Here is a 24,057-nt window from a genome sequence, read left to right as displayed (position 1 = left end):
CTGCTGAACAATTTGTTAAATTAAAGATTAATTAGCTGTTAGTTGCTTAAAATGTTAAGAGACTACCATATTAAAAATTATTTTGTAGTACCAACTTTTTCAAGGAAAATCATTTAAAGCTACTTTCTCCTTCCAGAAGGGGGAATCCCTAAAAAATATTAGATTACAGTAGTAGTTCGAGAAGAAAAATGTAGAATTAACAAAATATCCTTTACCTTAACAAGATGTTTCAATACTGTGGACTTCATTCTCACTTACCCTACTCAAGCAGTATAGAGAACCTTCATTAGGTTTACATTCACTTTAAGGTTGCTTCACTATGCCATAATGGTGGAAGGGAATTGTAGGATGAATGACGATCAGACTATACCATATTTTTTTTTTCTGTTTTCATTTGGTAAATTTGTCTGTATTCTGTACAGATTTGTTAATAAATAATGTAAAACGTTTTAGGTAATTCTACTTTTTTAATTACTTGCTTATATTTTTCCTAAGGAAGTAAAGCTGCCCAGCATTCATGATCTTGTGATGTTCCAAAATCTGATAGTTCATAATATTTGTATATGTAACTTTTTTATATTTTAAATCTCTATAACCAGAATTTTATGCATGGTCAGAGCAAAAAATCTCAAGATGCATCCTATAGTATCTGTTACCTAGCAAAACTTTATCAATCCATATTTGAGGCCTTATGTTACAAACATTTACATGTGTGACAAACTTTAGTTACCAAGTTGGTCCCGATCACTGCTGAAGTCTGTGCACGTAAAATTACTCGGGTATATTGTGACTATAGAATACAATATTTTCTCGCTACAACATGCCCCCAGATAAAACACGCAGCTTGTTTCTGAAAGGCAGAATGTAGAAAAAATATTTCAAGGGTTATGTATGGCCAACTGTGCGACATAGAGCAAGTCCTGTTGGACATACTAGCCACGTCCAGACGAGCGAGCACATGCCTGTTGGGGCAGTTTGAAATGTTGCAAGAGGTACGCTAGGAATGAAAAATTGTTCCCCGCTGCATGTTTGCAGCGCAGGCTCTAATTCTGATAATGGGAAATCCCAATATATACAAAAAACACTCTGGAGGAAAAAGTGGTGCATGCTCCTGGAGCATGCCCTAAGGCAACGAGAAGCTGGGTCCTCCAAAGAGACACTCTGGCATCTGGCCAGAGCATATCTATTCCTGCCTCCTTCCCCTGCTGCTCCAGCACGCTGTCTCAGGGTGCTGAGGCAATATAGGAATGGGTAATGGCTGCAGCAGTGGCGTGGACCCAGGTGCTCTCCCAGGTAAGTAGTGATGTGACGGTGGAGGGACTGCTTGGGTGGGGTGGGTCCCCACCTGCCCCCCTGCACAGTGCACAGTTCCACCCCTGCAGCACCAGCCGTCGGGGCACTTATGTCTGCTTCTGGCAGAGACCCCCGGCAGTGTGGCGCCACCTCAGACCAGCAGCTGCACATGACACCGGCCCATGTGTCCTCGGACAGAACCAACTCAGCTCCTGCTGTCATCCATAGCTTCCGGTGCCGCATGCAGAGGCCATGCGCCCTCATACTGGGCCGGGTCCTGCCTACGTGGAGCCAGCCCGACCCAATGGTGCACAGGGCACATGGAGACAGGACCAAGCCCAGCTTGAGGCTGCACGGCCCCTGTGTGCAATGCCAGAAATCACGAGTGATGTCAGGAGCCAGCCCAGTTCTGTCCAAGGTTGCATGGGCCAGGCCGGTGCCATGTGCAGCTGCTGGTCTGAGGCAGCCCTGTGCTGTTGGGGGTCTCTGCCAGGAGCAGTCATGAGTGTCCTGGCAGCCGCTGCTGCTTCAGGAGGCTGTGCACTGTGTGGGGGGCGGACTAGGGACCCACCCCTCCTAGGCAGTCCCTCCCATCCTCGCACAGTTTCCCCCCCCCTCTCCCCACACCCACAAATTCTCCCACAATCTGCCCACACCCCCACAACTCCCACATCCCTTCCCTCCAAACCCTGTATCCCCCCACACGTCTCACACCCTGCGTGCACAGCTGCCAGAGAGGACAGGACCTGTTGGCAGGAGCAATGGCTGCAGGGACAACAGCCACACTGCAGCCCTGTCCCATGCCCACACTGTTGCTGGGATATGGGGCCCCAGCCTGTGTGGGGGGGTGTGATGGGCTGTGGGGAGGGGTGGAGGTGGCAGCAAGGTGGTGTGTGAGAGATGGGGGTTGGGGTTGGGAGTGGGGGAGAGCGGGTAGGAGAGGCCACCAGAGCTGGGCTTAGAGCCCCCCTCCTTCCTAGTGCAGTCTGTGGAGGCCAGCTTGGAAGGGAAGGGGCTTGCCCTGAGCCCCATTCGAGGTCTTTCCTGGAAAGACGTGGAGATGGCTGGGACCTGGGCACAGGGAGCAGAACAGCAAGGGCTCGCACCACTCAGAGCCACAAAGCAGCTGGTGGTACAGCTGCAGCTGGACCTATGTCTTGGTGCTGGGATGGAGCTGTGGCCAAGAGGGAGCTAATGGGAGCAGGCAGGGACTGCGGGTCAGGAGCAAGGGGCACTCCAGGGGGATTGGGAAAGAGGGGCAAGGGCATAGGCAGGGCACTGGTATATCAGTGCTGCTCAGCACTGCACATCCTGATGAGCAAAGGGGGCAGGCGCAGCTGTGACTTGTCTATGCTGTGTGTGTGTGTGTGTGTGTGTGTAGCAAACCCCAAAGTGTATAGCTGTTTACAATTTGTTTTATTATGATAATAGAGGCACTGGTAGGCTTCCAAATGGTTTTAAACTTGTAAATATGTCAGTAAAACATTGCTGAACTGATCTCTTTATATATAGTGGCATTTCATTTTAATCGTGGAAGAACACAGATTTTGGCTATTTTAATGAGAGAATTTGGGTTTATCAGAGAATTTGCAATTTTTAAATGAAACACCAGGATCCCTGCTGGTGAGGCAAGTGTTGGGACCAAGGCAGAGGAGACTGCCCAGGGTCTGCACTGGGGACTCAACTGGAGGGCAGATGATGTAGCTGACCTCCTGGCCATGTAGGGCCGGAGGAACATGCTTTGACAGTTCAAACCAGGCCACCACAAGGAGCACATCTGGGCAATAGCTGCCCAGATGGCAGAGCAGGGACACCAGGAGACATGACAGCAGTGCTGCCCAAAGGCCAACTATACAGGCACAGCCCAATGGCAGCTGGCCTAGAGGTGCAGGAGGCTCTCCAGGCAGCTGTGCTGTCCCCATCTGGGTCTAGCACACTTAGCCATGGGGCCACAGGTCCAAGGGGGCGGATGCTGCAGCAGGTCGCAGTCAGACAGCAGTCCCCACTGCCAGACTGCTGCAGTGGGCAGAGGGTGCAGGGGCCACTCCAGATTAGGGCTGCTTCAGCAGTCCAGCTAGCACAGGGGGCTAGTGTCCTCAGATACCAGCTGCCTGGGCCTCAGAAGCTCCTGAGGGCAAGTAGCCCTGAGTTGCTCACCAGGGCAGGTTTTTATACTGCTGGCATCAGCACAGAGCTCCCCCAGGCTGAATATCCAGGAGGAGCCAGGCAGGGTCAGTTTGCCCAAAGTGGCACGATTTGCCCCACACCAAAGTGGATGTTCAGGTATGTGTGCTGAAGCACAAATCTCCGGCACAAATTTGTGCCTCTGTTATTCGAGCTGCTGCAAGCGCATGGGCACAGGCCTGCAGGTGTGCATGTGCCCACTGTGTTCTCACGAGGACTTTGTCACAGAAGGCTAAGACCCAGGGCAGTAACAAGACTGGTAGTTCTTAACTGTATGTAGTGTTTTATATAGGTTCCTGTAAATAAATTGTTTCCACATCATAGCCGGATTAAAATGCTACCAGCAGTTCGTTTACTGCTTTGGGCACAAGCTGTGCTGTTCAGTCAATAGCTAAGGCTGTGAGAGAGTCATCCCAAGATGCTTTTCCTTCATTTTGCTGAGCAGGTGGAAGCTGTATGACCTGTACGGTATCTCCAAGAGTGCTCCTTTTCCAGTGAAGTAAACAGCTTCCCTGCTTAAAACACATCCAGACTTGTGGGGGCTGATTGGGAGGGGTGGGGAAGGTGCAAGTTGTAGGTAAGAAAATAGAGTAGTATCTACAACAGAAGTTCTTTGCGTTTTTAAGAATACCAGCAAATGGTACTGTTGAGGTCCTCCTGTGATAAGTGTAGGTGGTTTACATTAAAACGTCTTTTTACCAATTTAAACATCCCTGTATTGGCGACATTGCTGGCACAGCTGTGTCAACCAGGGATCATGCCTGACCAGCAGAACTGTATTGGCAGAAGTCCTTAGTATTGGCATAATCTCATTTGAAAACTCATAGTTATTTCCTCTATTTATATGGGAATTAAATTTATAAACATTTTCAGGAACTATAAGAGTGTTCTGTAAGGGTGCAGGGAGGGTTGCTTACGTGTGTGTAAAAAAAAAAAAAAAAATAATAATAATAATAATAATAATATCAGCTAAGTTAAACTGGTCTAAAATATAGGTATCCTTTAAGAAGGGTGTTTCAAAACACTCCCTCCACTTTGGAAATAAGCAGAGGTTGAGGGATTACTACCATTTAACCTCATTCTTTGTTAGACAATCCCCTCTATGGTTAGAAGCATTGCTTTTGGTAATGTAACTGGAATTGCAAGCTAGTGAAAAGATATAGCAGACCTAAGCTATAAATAGATCCTGTGGATGTTTGCTGTGAAAACAGGAAACAGTCTCTAAAAGATATGTTTTATGGCATTATAGCAGTAGTACATTTAGAAATGCTGAACTCTAATCATTCACATTTAGAAGTGTAACTCATTATAAAAATTAAACAGCAAACTTTCTAAGAACTTCAAGTGAATTAGCTACAGAAAAAATCAAGTATGGGAAAAAATGTCATTGTCAGATGTCTTTGTTTATTTGAAGCATTATTTTGGCTTGTAGCAACTTTTAAAAAAAATGTAGGTTGTTTTCAGGTGGACACATGTTAGTAATGTGTCTCAATTTGATCTTCTGAAAGAGATTTTCATTTTAAACTTGAGGTTCCTTGACTTCAAACACATCTCAGTTTTCTCTTTATACATCTTCCATTCCTTGTCAATAGTGTTGCACTTTTCTACAATTTTGGAAAATCCTGGAAATCAGACCCAGGAATAATAAAAGCCACAGAAGAACAAAAGAAAAAGGTAAAAAAATGGTACTTACATTTTTAGGATGAGAGGAAAAAATGGCATGACCGCTTTCAAGGATGGCTCATCTGTGTTCTTAAACAGGGGAATAGCAGCAAATTACCATGCAACCAAAAGCCTAGCTATGTAAAGCATTTTTCTGTATATGTTTTTTAAAAAATATCTTACATATTTGCAAAGACTGAAGATCTAAATAGTCTAAACAGGATATTCTGGTAACAAAATAAAATTGCAACCTTCATTTGTGTAGATTTGGGAATGAAGTGAGGTTGAAATGACAACAAAAGGCACTTAATTGTGAGACCAGTGACATCTGATTTTTTTTAATTCTTTAATTTTTTTTTCCAAGTACTCTTTAAGTAAAGACTGCACCAAATTACTGTAACCACAATGTATTATGCATGTAAAGCAAGAGTTCCTACTGACAACATGAATAAAAATGTATATTTAAAAATAGAAAGTTATGTTCAAAGATGCAAGGTATCCAAATCTAGTGTCTCAAATCTGCATTTATGCATTTCATAGAAAACTGGAATGATAGTCTATTTTTCATGTGTGTTAGTGTAATCAATGGAAAGAGATGGTGATTGGTTAGATCGTTTTTGTGTTTTGTTTTGTTTCGTTTTTATGTTGGTGAATGTGTAGATTCAGCAATACAGATTGCTTGTCTGGTATTCTAACAGGCCTAGCATTCTAATTTAAATGCCATTCTGACAAGAAGACTAAGTAAATTAAGTAGATTTTGCTAGAGCTGTCTTGTGGCCCCAAATAAAACAGAAACTTAAGTTGTCCTATTGAAATAATTTGGAGACACTTAAGTAAATAAATATTTGCCCCTCCACTGCATGGCCTTCCCCAGCCTATTGCCCTCCACTCTTTGCATGGTTTCCCCTGCTACCATGCAGGCTTGCTTCCCTGCCTCATGGGGACGCCTGGATTCCAGAGCCCCAGGCTTCCCAGATGTGCCATTCTGCCCCCAGGGGTAGGGACAGGAAATGCAAGCTGGAGTGGGGAAGGCAGAGCCTGGAGGCTTCAAGGACAGCAGCAGCTGAAACAATGGGCAACTGAGTGGTGCCCAGGAGGGAGTCCAGGGGCAGCCGTTTAACACCTTGCTGATTGCGTGGCTAATGGGCCATGAGTTGAACAGCCCTGTTGTAACTGAAATCTAATATGTCACATGATCCATGATGGGTATAACATATCATGCCTTTCATTACTACTTTCCTTTTTCAATAGTGAGGTTTTTTTATATATGCATATAAATGCATCTATATGCATAAATGCAGATTTGAGGTTTGGATACTTTATACCTTTCAAGATGCTTTTTGACTAGTAAGTCCTGCTACTCTTGACTGGAGGACAGTATAAAGCGTTGTTAATGTGTAGAGTTGTATTAGTTTCAGTAAATAAGTGACGCAGTATAGTTAAACCAGTGCTAAAAGATGTATGAATATACTGAACTTGATATAAATTTGTTTTATCTATTTAGCATGAGCATACTGGGTTTAAACTAAACTGAAATACAGTAACTTTGCAAGGAAATAAAGTTTCTATACAGGATTTTGTATTGGTTAGACTCAGGAGGTTTAAACCGCACTTTTGCAATGACACAGGAGTTGCATAGCCTGAGATGGTCCATGTCTTCAGGCCTGAAGCCAAGAAATAAATCATATTTCCATATTGGAAATTAAGAGGGCATCTGTCTAAAAAGTTTAAATACTAATTTTCTTTATTTTTGCTGCTTCTTTTGAAGACAATAGTTGAACTTGCAGAAACAGGAAGTCTGGACCTCAGTATATTCTGCAGTACCTGTTTGGTAGTATGCTTTTTTTTATCTTTAACAAATTGAAATGTAAATCTGTGTTAAGTTTCCTCCAATTGTACCTCCAAAGCAGAATTTAGTCCATCGTTAGTTCTCATTTACTCATGAATGCAATTTGTACAAGTTATTTATAGAATGGTTTATTTGTCTTTCTCCTAGATTGATAGTATTCATATCTTATATCTTTTGCTTATATTGCTTAAGGCTCTGCAGACCAAAAAGAGGTTTTAGGAGTAGAAATATTTACAGTTTTTAGAGTTAATTCTTGAATATCTACAATAGAATGAGGATATATTCAAATCTATCTGAATTCACTGAACTGTGAACATTTAATAAAACTAAAGAAATGGAATTCTGTAGGTAAAAGTGGTGGATAAATATTTCGTTAGTATTATAATGGTCTTAAACTAAAACATTTATCTACTGGTTTCACTTTTGTAACCTTCCCTTCTCTCGACAGTTGCAGATCAGTACATTATTAATCTGGTTGCTTCTACCATGTCATCAGTGCGGTGCACTGCTGACATAATTTTACTATGGATCTATGGGGCTGACTGGGGTTTTTTGTACTTCAGGCCCACTTACAGTTATTTTAGAAGCAATGTTTAATTATGATACCTTTTAGAAGCAAGAAAAATTATTATGAAGTTTTTTAAATTGAACAACCTCCTGTGCATTTATAATTATGTAGAAGAACATACTTTGTAATCAATAATAAACTAAAGTATCAATTTGTTTAGCTATTTCCACATACCTATGAATTATTTTTGGTGCTATTCAATATGAATAACCATTTAAGTTAATCACCTTGCAGTATAAAATGAAGACTTCTTTAGATTATGCCATTGCATAAATTTGTCCTTATTAATAAGCTGTTAGGTATTTCTTTTTGTAGATCAAATCCTTAGGTATTTAATGCCAGGAGTAAAATCAAAGAATGGCATAGAATAAACAGATTTGTGACTGAGATAACAGAATGCCATAGAGTAGGGGTTTTGCCAATTTTCATCTCAGTCCTTTAATTCATAATGTCCAAATAGACTGAGGAAGCAATCCAAGCAGAGCTATATTGAAATCAGTGGGCCTTTGAGTGTCAGAATCAGGTTTTGAGAATTAATATACATGTTCAAAAGTGAGATGCATTTATTAAATTAAACTATGGACTTAAAAATGAAGAAATAAATCTTGGTTCCATAGAGAAGTTTGCCAACCAAGAAAGAGTAGCAGCATATTTATTGAACTCATTTGTAGTTCCTGCTGCAGTTTTTTTAAATGGACATTAGCTTCAAGGAAACAAGTTTTGGTTAATTTAATTCCACAGTGAAACGTGTTTGTTTTTGTTTTGTTTTGTTTTTTAAATGTTCTTTTAAATAGGTGATCAGCAAATATAAAGACTGCCAACAGGGCACTTTTGCCTTCCACTAGATGTAAGACTATTTAGTAATTTTTTTAAACCATCAATTCTTTTTGTTTTTGCATTAATACAGTATGATTTGATACAAACAGGACACATCTACATGTGTCGCTATGGTGCCTTACTGCACCGTAACAGCCCATACTGCACTGAACAGCAGTAACAGCCCATACTGCGCTGTGTGAGCTGCACATGTTTATTTTTGGGCACTATGTTGCTGTAGTGATGCACTATAACGGGGTAGTGCATTGCTATGGTGATGTAGCTGCAGTGACATGGTTCTTGACCGTGGATGCTATGTCACTGTAGTGATGTAGCAGCATGTATAGACACCCCCACAGACACTTATATTAACCCCATTTTAATAGTAATACTCGATCCAAGTAGCAGAAACCCATTCTGTTTCTAAAAGACCCATATAGGTAATTGCCACCCAGTTAATGAAACAATTTATTGCCTATCTAGTGCAGATAGCAGGGACCCTGCCTGATGCCTGTTGTGGCAGTCTACTACATGTGTGGTTTGAAAAGATTAAATTATTTTAGGGAACGTTCAAAAATGCAGTCTTGGACAATGCATGAAACCTACTGCCTAGCGTTATGCATTGTAATCTGCATTTCGGCACCTAAGCAACCTGATTTCAAATAAGCAGAGTTCTTATTGTACTTGATGCTTATTTTGTTGAACATTTTTGTGGCTGGTCTTTCCTTTTGTTGCACCATTAATTCCCTCATCGTCTATCAGGGTTACTATTTATGACATGATACCTGTTAATTGGGCCATAAAAACATAATGTCTGCTAGAGCCTTGAAAGGCATTTGTTAAAGGTCCAAATCAGCTCTGCACTCACCCATCTTTTCTTGTTTTAGTTGTATTTGTAATACACACATCATTTGTGAAGGATGCTTGTGAAAAGCTGCAAAGATAGACATACAAAAACACATTTTATTTCAATACTATATTTTATTTTTTAAAAATGATCTGATGAATTACCATATCCTTATAAGTGGGTATCCTTCTAACAAAACTGTTTTATACAAACATTTAGTCTCTCCCACCTGTCGTGTACTTGAGAAATTTTTGATACACCGAAGGCCATATAAAGAAGTGCTTATGCTGATATTAATTCCACCTTCCAGTTCTGTTACATCATAACAGTTTAAAAATATATTATTATTTTCAGCAAGCATGATCACTTGATTCAGATTGGTTTTATCTGACTTTGTTTATTTAATTACTAAAAATCTTATTAGTTCCAAAAATCCATAGTACTTCTAGAACTTTTATGAAACTTAAATGGATTTTCTAAAACATAATTTCAGTAATATACCTACTCCTGTACACAAAGTTAGCCATGAAGGACACTATTTTGTTGGTCTACGTGGACAATACCACAATTTGAATGATCATTTCTTTATAAAGTTCTCTAAAACTTTCTATAGTACAAAGTAAATCTCCCCTAGATATATGCTTAGAGTATCAAAATATACTAATACAAGCTTTTATGATGCAGTGGTTAATTATATAGTCCTAATTGTGATGCTTTATCAGTGATAAATAACTGAAATGAACTGATATTGCTACCAAAATTGTGAGATCTGAAGCATTTAGAAAGCTTTATTGTGTATGACTAGAAAAACTACTCAGGGGTAGCATGCAGTCTACAGGCTGCCTGTTGGACAGGCTTGGCTTAATGCAGTTTTAAATGGGCAGTAGACTTTCAAATTCCTGTTGTTCTGTATCTAAGAAAGAACACCAAAAGTATTTTAACATGTCTGTACAATTCTTTTTCACAATTGTAAATGTCATACTTCACCAGACATCTTTTATAATCAAGTGTTAATATCTTTCTGTCAGATACGGAAGCCAGTGAGGTCCAAACATTGTGGTGTATGCAATCGATGTATAGCCAAGTTTGATCATCATTGCCCATGGGTGGGTAACTGTGTAGGTAAGTTGTTTGCTGAAATACAGAATCATAAATAAAGAGGGAAAAGACTAGTTTTTTTTCTCAGTGCAGAATTGTTCCCTACAACATATTCATCTTATTTGAAATCATCCTGTTAATTTGTTTTCTGTCATTTATCTGAGGGAGATTTTTGAGGCCTTTAAAATCAAGAAAAGCATTTTGATATTCAACTTAACTTTTCTTCTACTCTGATTCATTACATTACTCATAGTTCTGCTCTCTCCTATCAGTCCGTATGTAACTATTTTTCTTTGCTTCTAAGTCAGTTGCTTTCAACCGTATGAATTTTTTTAACATTTCATTTTTGTAATAATTATAATACCTCATAATTGGTATTTTTGTTAAAAATGAATTCTTATGAAAGAATTTGTATTTCAATTGCATTTCCAGTGAGTTATCGTAATTGCAGCCTTTAAATTTCTTTCAAAAAGGAAGAGTGCATATACTAACTACAATGCTGACTAGACCTTCCATTTTATGACGTTTTGAAATAAGTACTAGAAAATTCAAGTGTAGGTAACAAGAGAATTCAGAGCAAAATATGTGAAGGAGCTATGCAGCAGTACTCAGTTATTTCTTTGCTATTGCTAAGTATAGTAAAATCTCCGCTATCCGACATTTAACTAACTGGAAATTCCAGTAACCAGAATTTCTGGCTGGTCAGTTGGACGCGGGTGGGTGGGGGGCCGCAGGGGAAAGCTTGCACGCAGCAGCAGCTACCACCACCCACCATCCTGTGCTGCTGCCTCTCCGTGGGCAGCTGCCACCACACCCTTCCCATCCCCCACTCCACCGTCCTGCCGGGGGTTTTCAGATAGCCGGCAGTCCCCTTACCCCAGGGATGCCGGATAACAGAGATTTTACTGTAGATCAAGATGGTTACCCATCTAGTTAAATTCTCTGTTGGGTTTTTTTATCTGAAATAGTATATTGTAAATATTCAGTGCTCAGGTGCTTAATAGGGAGAGGTGTTAGAAATGCTATCACACCGCTGTCTGACTTGGTGACAAATTCGTTAGACCAGCAGTGTGGTAGACAGTGAGAAGTAGAATATGGTAACTCCAGGATGTGAACCGTTTAGGGATGAGTGAGCAGGGCACCACCCGTAAGTGCCAGTTTTAGAGGCGCACATTTTTAGAATCCTTTTTAAGATGGCATATCTCTGCCAGTATCAGGTGATTCTCTAGGCTATTCCTCCATGTTTTGGCCAGTCTAGTTTGTGACAGAAGGAATGAGGTTTTAACTACTTCTCTTGTATAGTCCCCTTGTAACCATGAATGGGCTATAATTTTGCTTTCATTTGCAATTTATTAATCTCTGTCTGTCATTGAAGTTGCATATATTTGAACACCGAGAATAAATTTGTACATCATAAAGGGCACATTTGGTCTACAGTCACTGGAATCCCCTGGATGTTACTAGGGGAAGAACATCTGCCTTTAGTGCCTGCAGATTGAAGTTGCAACATTTTAAAAACAAAAATAGCACTTGAAGCATAACGCTTGGGGTGCTTTCTACCCTGCTACTCTTACTGATAAAGAAAAATATTGAAGTGGCTGCAAACAGAAGTTAAGTTCTGCTGTTGGAAATTTCTCAGAAATTTCCAGTGGTATAAAACTCTCCAGGAGATGGAGCATATAGATGTTCATCCTCCGGCTGCTCCTGCTACCCCAGGCAGAACCTCCTTGAGCCCGGGCCCCAGCTCCATTGGCTTCCAGCTGGGTGATGGTGGCAGCAATTTAAAACCAGTGCTGTCCCCGAGACTGGCTTTTAAATCGCTGCCACTATCTCTCTAGTGGGCAAGGGGAAGCTGGTGGGACTGGTAAGGCTCCCCACCTCTTTCTGCAACGAGGGACTGCAGGGAGCAATGGCTGCTGCTTCCATTGCCATGGACCTTTCAGGGAAGGTAGGGGAGCATATTGGAAAAGCCTCCAATCTATTTCTCACTTTGGGAACAGTGGTGTGAGAAGTAGGCAGCATTGCTGTCTCTGGTTCCCACTAGGGCAGGGCAGTGTAGAACATCTCATGCTGGAGAACTTCTGCCCACTTCTCATGCTGGAGTTTCTGGATTGTGAGAAACTGGTGGGGAGCAACTGGTGGCTGGTTTTCCCACCATGTCTTCTCCAGACCTGGGTGACCAGTGGTCCCCAGGAGGAATCATGTTGGGAAAGGGTTGTACAAGCATTCATTCTCCCAGGAATTATTTTCCTGGAACCAACTTCTCCTTGGTTGCAGTTAGCTTTTTTTTTTTGTTTACTGCATCTTTATTTTCGGTCCAGGAGAGAAAGCATGAATGTTTGTAAACTTTTGGTTTATACTGGGGAAAATGGCAGTTCTCCTGATAGAAACTGAATGTATGTGGCCACTGTATGTTACATCTGAAGGAAATGTTTGATTTTTTTTTTCAAGCAGAGAGGCATCTCTTGTGCTTAGTCTATCTTGAATTGTGTAGTTGGGTTTTCTGCTTCTGTCCTATTTGTTTATTCATCGTGGTACTTGGAACTTTTTTTGCAACTAGGAGAGGCTCTTGCTTAATAGAGAAAATATTTGACAAATGACCAACTAAATACTCGGCTGATTGAATTCTGACACCAATATCTTCTGTAGCAGATGATCATATCTGTGTCTGCTTGTTGGATGTACAGTGTAAGGACGTTAGATGTTGTGCTGATCAGCTATTGTTATACATTTGACAGTCACCTTTGTTTTAGTAATCGCAGCTTTTCTCATCTCATTAATCAGTTTAATCAGCTGGTTTTGTTGATTAACTCCCTAGCCATCATCTATAGTATTTTATTTTAATGGGTTTCTCGAGCAGCTGAAGGCAAAATTATTTACCTTAAATTGTCAAAAGAAAGCTTGAATTTTGTTTTAAGTTTCACATTTCTGTCTTTCATGTTAAAAACAGAAAAAAACAAAGTGCAATCTGTATCAAAGAATCAAAATCCATAGGAACTATTTTATGCTATTGAGAGAGTGCATAATTTCTGAGATAGAGAGACTCTTTCTCAAGCTTCTTTGAAGCCATGTAACCTTAACAGACTATGGAGAATAATGTTTCTTAAACTTTTCTTTAACATTATTTAAGCAATGAATTCTCATGCAAATCAACCTTCTCATATTACTGACTTTTTCTCAAGATAGAGCAAATTGATTACTGTTATTTCTGTTTATAGGGGCAGGGAACCATCGCTATTTCATGGGATACCTATTCTTTTTGCTTTTTATGATCTGCTGGATGATCTATGGGTGTATTTCTTGTGAGTAATTTTTAAGTACTACATTTAGCGTCTAGTATGAGTTTTTGCACTGTCAGAGGACTTTTTTATACATACTGAAACTGAGCTATGTCTAGAACTGCCCAATTTAGATGTAAAATAAGGCATGTTAAGTTCAAAATTCCAGTTATGGTCTCTGACTATTTTGTGACCTTTTACTAACTCGTCATTGTCATAATCATGCCTGTGAACTCTAACTGCAGCTGGATGGAAAGGGGTGGGGACGTATTGTGAAATTTTTGCTGTTTTTTTTCCCCATTTCAGATTTCATCCAAGATTTGGTCAACGTTTTGACCAGCTCTAACCAGGCATGCTGTTGTATAAGTATATGATATGAGTTCTCTTCTTTCCATATTGTTTTTCTTCTAGACTGGGGATTCCATTGTGAGACTAGTTATGCAAAAGATGGATTCTGGACGTACATTACACAAATTGCCACCTGTTCACCTTGGATGTTTTGGATGTTTCTAAACAGTGTTTTTCACTTCATGTGGGTGGCTGTGTTGCTCATGTGTCAGATGTATCAGGTATAAGAGAGCTTTTTATTTTAGTTACTTCTTAAGTCAACTCTGAGTATTGGAAGTATTAATCATTCCTAGTGTATCAAATAAATTACCATAAAAAGGATATATGCTTACAAGTGGAATAGAGATCTTGACTGTGTTGTCTCTCTGTCAGTCTTGGAGGGTACCTTGGTTAGCACAGAAAGGAACCCGATGATACTGGGCAAGAGGAGAATAGTGTTACTGAGAGTCAAGACTGTTTAGAGGTGTGAAGGATTGGCAAGGATCATCAGGGTATCAAGGGTATTTTAGGTTCCTTGTAACAGCTATCCAAAGATTTGTTTGAGAAGAGGTAAAAGAACCAAATTTAGCAGAAAGCTTTCTTCAGTTGCTTTTGGTTAATATTACCTTGGCTTATAACCTTAATTAAAAATGTTGTGAAGTATCTACATCCCTTCCCAAAAGTAGTTTAGAAACTTGAGCCTAAGTCCTTACTAGCTTTGTGGTTAGATTTGAAAAGGTATTTAGCTGCTGAGCGCCTTTAAAAATTTGGGGCTTTGGACTCCTTAGTGCCTAAGTCACCATACAAAATAAGACTTGTTGAATCTAAGTCACTTAAACACTTTTGAAAATTGTTCACTTTATTTTGCAATGCATGGGAATACCTGTGGCAAATTCTTGCTGCCTTTTAAGCAACTGAAACAGCTGCATCCTGATAATCTTTCACCAGTCACGTTCACTGCACTTCATCTTTACTGGAATAGTTGTCAGGCACTTGAGACGGCCTACAAATGAAGGCTTTTTGGAAACTGATAGAAGTATGCAACTGGACAGTCTAATGATAGTTTAAATTCAGTATAATCAAATACAAAGCACCACATATTAGAAAGAATAAATTAAAATTCTTGTACGCACTGAGTTTAACTTCTAGTCGTAAGTTTCATGAAGAGCTCTGTGTAATGTGCAGGCTCAGTCAGAAACAAAGTAAAATCTTAAGAGAATACAGCCAATGTGCTATTATGAAGTATAGTCATTATATAAATCAAATCAACTGCAAAATTGGAAATGACATACCACTGATCACTTTGTCTAGAAAAAGGCCTGTCAGAAATGAAAAATCTGAGACATTAAAAATGTTCAGAGGCCTGGGGCAGAGGTAGCTCTGTGTTGGGAGAATGATTTTTTTTTTAAAAGGAGAAATTACTTAACAAAAACTAGTAAAAAGAAGAATGATAAAGATGTCTGAAATAATGAATGGAACAGTGATGATGAATAGCTGGGCACTTCTTTATAACCTTTTGTATATGAGAATAGAAAGAATGCCCTAAATAAAAAAATATTAACAGGTTCAAAACTTTTAGAAATATATTTTAATGTAAAACAAACAAAAAGCATAACCTCTCTCTCTCTCCTCCCCCATATTATATCAAGAGAGAGAGAAGAAGACCCTGATTTGTCTAAAATTGATGCAAACATTTTGTTATAATCTTGAGGGAATAGAATCTGTATTTCCAGTAGTCTCTTCTCTGCCATTCCAGTGAAGTTAGTATTTGATTGTGGTATCCATGTCATGACCAGTATATGTCCATATAAAAGCCACAGAAAGAAAGCTTACTCAAATATTTGACAGAGTATTCAGCCAGATATTTACAACTGGTAGCAGATATAGGTTTAAATAAATATATTACTGAAGCCTGTGGAAGAATGCTTTGTAGATGTAACAAAACAATGAACTACATTATAATAACCTCTTTAAAAAAGTAGGCTATCTTTTCTTTCCCAAGACTAAAGAAAAAAAACCCATCAAAAGTCTCCTCACAGCCTTCATTACTTTGTAAGGACTACAAATCTCGATAATAAGATTCATGCTCCAACTTTTTGGTAAAATACTTAAGGAACTCAGTCTATTCCTTTCTTTTTCTGTAGCTGTGATTTAGAGAAACCACCAGTTTAGCTTCCAAGTTTATGCTTGTGAACTAGTGCCACAAAGCATCCAACAGGATTTCCTGCCCAAGACAAATGAGCCAGGGTAACCACTTCTACTCAGTGCGGTTGCCAAGCCAGTGTAAACCACCAGACTGTTACAGCAGTATAAATATTTATTTTTCTAATGTATTCTCCAGCCCCAATCTTGCTGAGGAGAGCTGAGAAATGATGTATCCCTAAATGTGATGAATACATAATCATCATCACTGAACACTGTTTACAAGGTAGAGGATAATACAACATGGGGAACTAGAAAAATCAAATCACAACTACATTATTAAACCTGTCTGAGACAAAGTATAGTAATTTATGTAGAAAGGTAAAAGCCTTTAAAGAACCCCTGTGCATTTATTCTCAGAGATGCTAACTTGGTCTCTATTTGAGGAGCTCCCTGATGTGTTGGAAGTGGTATGAGTGAGTAAGCTCAGTGACAGACACTTGGGGTATGTCTGTGCCATGACAACAGTGTACCTTGATCCCTGAGCATACCCTGCCCACCTACCCTTGCCCACAGGCACGAAACTCACTTAGCTGTATTCCCTAGCAGCCACTCTTAAGCACATTGGAGACCAAGGTTTTGACAGCAAGCTTGATGGTGGGGGGCAGGTGGTTACACAACTGGATTGTTTTTTTCAGAACATCTCCAGTTTTGGACTGAAGGTGAGAACAAGAGGACAGGATGTGCTTGGGGGCATCCTGGCTGAGATGATCTAACTGAGGTGTTGCCTCCATGTCTCTGGTCTTGCCACAAATGCCCCAAATTTGTGGCCATGACATTGGTGGTATCAATTTGTGCTGCTTTATTGCAGCAAATATTTGTGAGGTTTAAGGTGGGAAAGCATGGGCAGCTCCAAGCTGCCCATGCTCTCCAGCTGTCCTGGGCACACATCCCTGGGTCTGCAGAGTCCCAATCTTGGGTGCCCCAGGAATTCCCATTCCCAGGGCGCACAGGATTGGGCTCCTGAAGCCCCAGGAGTGCCTACCTGGGTTCTCCAGGAGCCCATTGAATCCCCGGTGTACTCACAGGGCTGGGATTGACAGTCAGGTGATTCATGGTCCCAGCCCTGGGTCCACACTAGAGTATTGAATTCATTCTGGTGCCGTCTCTGGGGTGAGTCTCTGTAAGCAGGGAAAGCCACTGAGAGAGACACTCTGGATAGTCTTGGGATCTTGTGGGACAGTAGGTGATGTGTTCCCTGCTCTCAGAGATGCATCTCAGAGATTCTGGGGTTGCATCTTTGTAAGTGGGGAATATGTTGCCTTGTCCTGCAGGACACTGAACTTGCAGGACAACAGGCAGTGTGCATTTTGCCCAGTGAAGCAGTTCAACCATGCCAGGACACATCCCAGAGCAGCTGACCAGCTTCACTTGGCAATGTCTGTGAGTAACTTGTCTTCCCTAGGTAGCTCTTTTGTGGGTCCAAGCAGTTGGGGAGCTTTCTTAAAAATCTCTTTGCAGTACTTAAATGTAATGGGTTTTGTAAAAAATCTCAGCTGAGAAAATTTGTATTTTGAAGAACAGAAAATTCTTGTGATTTAGACAAAATTATATGAAGAAATGTCTTCTCAGGGTCAAAAAAAACTATAACCTGGTTTGGTTCAGCTGTGCTCTCAGTCCAAATAACATGAGTGGTTCAGATGTTTAGGTTTAGTACATAGCCTTTCACAGTCACTTAATTTGTCTGGCAAAATTAAGGCAATAAAGCAGCAAATCTAATATATTTCATGCCCTTCTCTTGTGGTCTGTGAGAATAAATTTTAGATATACTAAGTGTTTTACTCTTTTCCCATATTTCTAGATATCTTGTTTAGGCATCACGACAAATGAAAGGATGAATGCCAGACGATACAAGCACTTTAAAGTTACAACAACTTCTATTGAAAGTCCATTCAAGTGAGTTTGTATGACTGTATAAACATATATTTCTCATGCACTTAATTATCCACACAAAGTGGACTTTACAGTTGACTGAATCAACATAGCAAAACACTGACTATTGTTTTTGAGATGCTGATTATATCGCAGAATTTCAGTTCCTAAATCCTAAATTTGATTTCTGTTTTCATCATAAAGCGGTGTATCTGCTTTGGGGTCCAGTAGTTACTGTAAATATTTAAAGTGAATCTAGTCATCAGTGCTTTTACATAGAAGTATACTGTGACCAAAATGGGGGTCTAATCTTTTGCAGAGGTGCTTGGTAAAGAAAAGAGAAAAATCATTATTTTAGGAATATGCTGCTACTTCACTAAGCTGGTGAGAAGATGAGTTAAAGTTGGAAGCAGACAAAACAGCCTTGTGTGATGCTTGCTGAATTGTGATGCCACTAACTTGTCTTTGTTTGTTTGTTTTTTAGCCATGGATGTATAAGAAATATTATAGACTTCTTTGAATTCAGATGTTGTGGTCTTTTTCGTCCTGTAATTGTGGACTGGACAAGGCAGTATACAATAGAATATGACCAGACTTCAGGAACGGGCTACCAGCTAGTGTAGCACCACCTTGACCCTGTGAGCATATCATATATGAGTGGTGCCTGAAAATTTTTCTCTCTCGAATCCACATCCCTTGAACAGTAGCATGCTATATGTAGGGCTAATGATGAATCTTATGGTACCTTCTCTTCATCAGAATTTTATTAACAAACATAAAAATGGACAGAAAAAACTGCCAATCCTGAAAAGGAAGAGGAGGAAGATCAAAAAGGGATTTTAACAGTTCTTAACATGAGAATTATTTGCAACCACATATTCATGGTATTTGTTGTTTTTTTATTTAACACATTTCACAATGAAGCATGAGGTTATTAAAGTATTGTCATACTTAGTTATGTTGTGCAGGACAGACGTTTTCATTTCATTGTCTGATACTTCCACTGGAATGGGAATCTAGAGCATAAAGTAAACTTCATGATGCAGTCATACTTCAGTGAGATTGCTGCGTTGTAGTTCCTGTAATGTGATTTTTATATAGATTTTCTATAGTATTATGTACATTGAAAAATGTGCATTTCAATACTGTGATTAAAATTATGTGGTTTTATTGGGGATCCACTGTAATGTGTTAAGTTGCTGAGGTGGGGCACATGAAGATAATATTAACAAAAACGTTTCCTACAGTGTGTGGCTTTTGGCTGTTAGGGCCATTTGTTTCTGGTACCGTGAAATATTTGTAATAACCTTGTTTTGAGGTGGTATAGTCTGAAAATAAACAGCTGCACAAGCAAGTAAAGGTCTTTTGTTGAAGTTAAAGCCCTGCTTTGTGCATGATATACTCTTAAAATATAGACCACAATATATACTAGAGTATAAGATATTCAGTTAAAAAATAAAGAGGAAATGAATTTGATATCTCTGGAGTAGTAATATAACCAATTAATTAAATGGCTATGTTTAAATATTACGAGCAATCCAGTGTAATATATGGTATAATGACTGGAAAGGTAGTATATTTGAAGAGAAGTTGCCAAGGGGGAACCAAAGATACGAATGCAAATTCCCTTTAATAAAAGAAATGTTCTAATTGTTTTAAATTCCAGATTGCAAAAGTAGTAATAGTGAATGAACTGAAACGCTTTTTTTTTTTTTTTTGCACATTAAAACCAAGCCTAAGCACAGCATGATCCCTGTTAATAGCCCATATGAATAGAAAATCTAATTCAACTTTCTAAAGAAGATGTTGTCATCAAGTAGAAACTTTCTGTTAAGTTTTTCTGCTACAAGCTTGTTCAAAAGGTAAGGAATGATCTGAAACCACATTCCAAAGGGGTTTTGTTGTTGAATATGATGCACTGATTTTGTTATAGCATTTTCATATATTCATGGTGAATTATTCACTGCTTCCTTAACTATTGTTTACAGAGAGAATGAGACTCTGATCAGTTCTCTTTAAGTGCTGTAGCAACATAGTGGTTCGAGAAACCTGTGAGGGGAGTTTGGGAAGGGGACTTGAAAGCAGATGATAGACCAGTGTAAAGAATGTGTATCTATATATAAATAATTTATCAAATAGTTTTCTCTTTGTGAGTGTGTGTTAGTATATTTAAAGCTGCTCATTTCATTTTATCCAACCAAAAAGTGTAGAAGATATCTAATGAGCTTTTAGTGATGTTCAATATTGCTGTTAATAGGCATTATACCCTGCAAATTCACTGCATGTTTGATGCTTGGAAAAATTAGCGTTCCCTGTAATATGCAGATTACAGGCATTAAAGCAATCTAGTGGTTTTCCCGCCCCTTGCCTTAGTAAGAGGAGCAGCAAAACTGTAAATAGTTGATGTTCAGTATTTGCAAGTAGACATTTTTTATCTAGCTGTTTCTTTGACCGCAAGACATGCATAGTTTGTAAGTACCAGATATCAAGATTTACAGAAATGCAACATTCATGTTCTTGAATGTTTAACACTGGAAAAAAATCAACGTTATCTTTGACACTATTTTTGAGGGGACAAGGGTCAGGTATAAGGGTGGCAAGAGGCGAAGGCCAACTTGTCAGACACAGAATTTAGAACTACAATGATGACACTGTTAACAATAACAAAATTTACACCAATTATTAATTATTTTAATTTCATGAAAAAGCATGGCCAGGACTTTAACATTTTGTTACTTATTTTTTAAATGAAATGTTCTGCACTTTTGTTTAAACCTCTTTTCCCACTTCTGTTTGGAGTCAGTTGATGTAACTGAAATACTAAAATGTTTTATTAACTGCATTTCCACCAGTAGAAAACTCCAGCGTGTAACGTACATTCATTTGAGTTGCGCTGCTCCATTAATTATCATTAAGTGTGTGTACCGTGTGCATTTAATGTAAAAATATTTGTTAAGGAAGGAATAGTATCTGGTAATAATATGGAGTGACTTCTGCAGGCCATAACTGAGCATAACTCCCCAGTGAGAGTTTTGCTCAATTAAGGTCTGAGAATAAGGCCAATAGAAAATACACTCACTGCTTCAGAATTAACTTACAAATATTGTGGATTTGGGGCACACCAGAAATTCCAATGCAAAGAGTTAGTTAATTGTTTTGAGGAATAGTTAAAACTAGGATCTGGAACCATCAGAATAGGAAGAGTCTTCTATGCAGCATTTGCCTCCCAAGTAACCTATTAAGCTTTACAGTTTGCATATTGCAGCAAAACTACATCACTTCCAAAACTGACTGAAGCTGATCTGGGCCAAGAACAGATCAGAGTCATGTAATCTGATTATAGGTTGAGTAAATGGCAATTTTTGTCTTGGCCCTAAACATGTGCTGCTGCTTTGCAGGTTTCTGTGTCCTTCGGTGTCCACCAGATTTTGTTTTTGAGAATTCATATGCATAAAACAGCATCACTGCATCTTAAGCTATAGATATTTTGGTTTTGTGTTCTCTTTATTTATAACTGTGCCAAGTATTATTTTACTACTGTCAGGATCTTGATGTATTACATTGTGAACAAAAACCTGTAAATGTTTAATAAATTAGCTCTCCTTACATAAATTAAATCTGTCAAATTTTTGTAAGTTATTAATCAAATAAATATTGACTCTTAGATGCACTGTTTGTCTTAGTGTGAAATTACAACCCAAGTTGAGTTGCTTATTCAGCAATCTGTCTAGTTCCTACTACTTCAAGAGAATTGTTCTTGTGATGAGATTCAACAGGAGTTGCATGTACTGGGCAGCATAACACCAGGTGTCTGATATAATTTTGAACAAACTAGAATATAATTGCTTCATGCCATGTTTTGAAGAAAATAATGATGTAGCATAATGTTTTATATTTACCCTATTATAGCACTTTTCCTGAGTCATTTCTTAGGTGGTTTACAGGTGGCATAAGATCCCATGCTAAAGTAGAGATCCATAAGCCTCCGATTTCTTCAGTGGGGTCATGAGAATTATAAATCTGGAAGTATACTATAATTATCACTCTCCACTAATTAATTGTACGTTTCTCTGCAGTAGAATGTGCTGGTAACCCAATTTTTTTTTAAAGGAAGGGCAAACTTCAAAGTCTAAACCAAAAGTATAACTTTAGCATGGAGAAAGTGATTGCCTGAATTAGAATTTAACTAGGGCATTTGTAAAAAGTTGCAACATCTTTTATAAGATAAGGCCTTTGTTTTTACATCTCACTCAAATTAAAATTAATTTAATTAAAACCAAAATTAAAAATAATACTTCTCCCAGCACAGTTTTCCTGCTGTTCTGTTGGGGCTTTGGAGCATTGTTGTCAGAAAGAGGCGCGTCACTTCCAGATCTGTCACCGCTGTTCCATGGGATTCCAATGGCTTTTGAGAGTTCATATATAGTCAAACACTGGCCAGATACACAAGTGTATAGTTACTCGGATTATAACATAATGTTATACCAGAGTCAAATCCCTGGTATAGGAAATGGGCAAAAAAGCCCAGAAAGCCAGCATGGCCCGCTTAAGACTTGAACCTTTGGGGCCAGTAGGAGCCAGAAGCCTGAAGGGGAGCTTAAGGAGAGGCAGAGGGAGCCAGATAGTAATCATTGGCATATAGAGACTGCTGAGGCAGAGGAGGTCATGTGACTGGAAAAGGGGAAGGGCTAGTGAATATAAAAGCTACCCCAGGAGAGAAGGGGTCAGTTGAGCCCAGACCATGGAAGAGGACAGATTGTCCTTGCCAGATTGAAGGAAGGCCGATGTAGATTAAGTAAGTAGACTGGAGGCTAGGAATAAGCCTCAGTTGGTATTTTTTGTCCAAGTAGCAAGCCTGAGGGGCAAAAGCTTTGGTTATTGACTGGGCCCATTTACCCCAAGGTGGAGATGAGCCTAAGTTGGAATTTCAGTTCAACAGACACCTGGTAGACCAGGAGCAGCTAGAAGGGGAGATGAGGAGTGCTGTGAGAGATGCTTGCAACAGGGGAATAAGCCAGAAGGTGCAGACATAAAAGCCGCAAGGCTTGTGCCTGAGCTGGACGTCTGGACCCTAAGGGCCTTCTGCCGTTGCCTAGAAGATAGGCTGTGGGTTTGCCAATCCTGGGGCTCTGGGTCCTAGACCCCAGAGGGGCAGAAGCAAGGAAGGACTTTATGGACTGGGAGAAGGGGCTGAAGGCACAAGGACCCCAAGCCCAGCGGGACACAGGGCCCAGGACTCCTGACTTAAACTGCATAAATTACAGGCCCAGGGGGCCAGGGAGCACCAGAAGCCCTGCAAGCCCCATGGGACATGGTTATCATCAGGTTCCTTCTCTGCCTAATGTAGAAGCAAGGCACCTCCATGGCTACTTTTGACAGCAAAGTGAGTTTGGAGGTTTGTGAAGGGACTGTGGGCAATGGGGTCAGCTGTAGTGAGACCCCCTCTGGTAGAGTCATGTCACAGATGTGGAATAAGCTCAGTTTTAGGGTAAACTGTTAAAAAATGCCTAAGAAAAGCAAGTTCCATTGAAGCTGACCTGGGATAGTCTAAGCCAGGAGTTGGCAAAGTATGCCCAGCAGGCTAGATTCAGTTTGTGAAGCAGTTTCATCTGGCCTGCACAGCTAGAACTTCAGCCCAGGTTGCAAGCACAGCAGCAGTAAGGGAAGTTGTAGTGGTAGTTAGGTTGCAGGTGGCACCCCACCTGGGACCAAGCTGCATTATCGTGGCCTATCACTTGTAAAGGTTGCCGACCCCTAGTCTTAAGCCATTTAAGTTGTCTACATGGCACAATCCTGTTCTCTGTAGATAGCCAAGCTAGCTAAGATGCCAAAATCATTGTAGTCACATTAGCATAACCTGCCATGCAGGCCAATCAGGGTAAGAAGCAGGCAAGACTAATATGGTGACCCCACTTCTGGCACTCAAGCTAGCTCCTAAACGAGGTCAAAATGAACTCTACTGTTTCATGCTAGACATACCATTAATCTCTTATAAAAATCTCACCTTTTGGATAGTGTTTAAATAATTAAAATATAAAGTGGCCTCTTTCTTTGCTAAAAC

General features: G+C 39.8%; 1 protein-coding gene across 1 annotated transcript in view; it reads left to right on the top strand.

Annotated features, from left to right (window-relative positions):
• Window positions 1-21,661, top strand: part of ZDHHC17 (zinc finger DHHC-type containing 17) — a 111,589-nt gene extending 89,928 nt beyond the window's left edge. Inside the window, exons 11-17 of the mRNA XM_006021117.3 lie at window positions 5,027-5,151; window positions 6,908-6,970; window positions 10,248-10,341; window positions 13,536-13,619; window positions 14,007-14,164; window positions 17,926-18,020; window positions 18,481-21,661. Of these exons, the coding sequence (XP_006021179.2) occupies window positions 5,027-5,151; window positions 6,908-6,970; window positions 10,248-10,341; window positions 13,536-13,619; window positions 14,007-14,164; window positions 17,926-18,020; window positions 18,481-18,619 (758 nt within the window). The 3' untranslated portion in view covers window positions 18,620-21,661. The remainder of the gene's footprint in view (window positions 1-5,026; window positions 5,152-6,907; window positions 6,971-10,247; window positions 10,342-13,535; window positions 13,620-14,006; window positions 14,165-17,925; window positions 18,021-18,480) is intronic.
• Window positions 21,662-24,057: the final 2,396 nt, after the last annotated feature.

This window comes from Alligator sinensis, unplaced genomic scaffold (assembly GCF_000455745.1).
Source record: "Alligator sinensis unplaced genomic scaffold, ASM45574v1 scaffold465_1, whole genome shotgun sequence".
NCBI classification, from domain to species: domain Eukaryota; kingdom Metazoa; phylum Chordata; order Crocodylia; family Alligatoridae; genus Alligator; species Alligator sinensis.
This window is presented reverse-complemented; position numbering and strand designations above follow the sequence as displayed.